Here is a 955-nt window from a genome sequence, read left to right on the forward strand (position 1 = left end):
TCATATAATAATGATAATTATCACTTACAATTATGATGATTATAATAGCATTCAAGGCTATATGTTATTTTATTTTAATCAACTTTAATTAAATTCTTGTTGATCTATTAAAAGTAAAACACAACTGACACTAAATTATGTCGGTTTAATATTTAAATTGATTTATAAAAATATTCTTCCTTAAGTTAAATTTTAAGCATAATTAGTTATATCAATAAAATTATTAGTTATTCGTCAAGTCCATGTATAAAAATTGTTTGAAAATTTAATATTTTCTATAATTTGAATATGCGTTGGATCAGGACTACAAAAATATTTTAACAATTCGTCGTTAAATCCACAATCGCTCAAGTTTTCTTTGCCGAAAACATTTTGTGGAATTTTTGACGTATTTATCGATTCCTCTTGTTCTGTGAAAATACAAACTTTCATTGTTATATAATTGCTATGTATAAATGATTTGAGTTATACGAAAAAAAAAGAAAGAAACGATTTACCAAACACTTGTTTTACTGCTGAAAAGGAAGTTGTTGAATCTAATCGTGCACAACTTGCAGAATATTGTTCCAACTGGCTAGATTTCATTAAAGAACAGAGGGAGGGTAATACATGTGGTAAAAGAGGTCCTCTTAATTCCAAAGAAAAATATCTTTCATTGTCAACGCGAACTGTGCTTTCTTTAACCTTTATAAAGCGGAAATAATTTGTATTTCGTATTAAGTACTATAAGCATAAGTATAAAAGTATTATACCTTAATTGGTTTCAACGTTGCACCATGGAAAGCTACTGGTGCTAAAAGAGTTGGGGGTATTCCCGCTAAAGGACCGGTTGTAGTAATAGCAGATTTACAATTAATTAGAAAATTAAATAAAGCTTGTGCTTCAACACCTTTCACAAGAATAAGCGATTGTTTCATATTGTCTATTTCAGTTTCTTTCTCTAATGTCATTCTTG

At 28.1% G+C, this 955-nt stretch overlaps 1 protein-coding gene across 1 annotated transcript in view; it reads right to left on the bottom strand.

Annotated features, from left to right (window-relative positions):
* Window positions 1-234: 234 nt before the first annotated feature.
* The window catches only part of LOC108578086 (protein downstream neighbor of son homolog), a 2,055-nt gene continuing 1,334 nt past the window's right edge, over window positions 235-955 (bottom strand). The window contains exons 4-6 of the mRNA XM_017941342.1: window positions 753-955; window positions 498-684; window positions 235-410 (exon numbers count right to left, since the gene is read on the bottom strand). Of these exons, the coding sequence (XP_017796831.1) occupies window positions 235-410; window positions 498-684; window positions 753-955 (566 nt within the window). The remainder of the gene's footprint in view (window positions 411-497; window positions 685-752) is intronic.

This window comes from Habropoda laboriosa, unplaced genomic scaffold (genome assembly GCF_001263275.1).
Source record: "Habropoda laboriosa isolate 0110345459 unplaced genomic scaffold, ASM126327v1 scaffold1157, whole genome shotgun sequence".
Lineage (NCBI taxonomy): Eukaryota > Metazoa > Arthropoda > Insecta > Hymenoptera > Apidae > Habropoda > Habropoda laboriosa.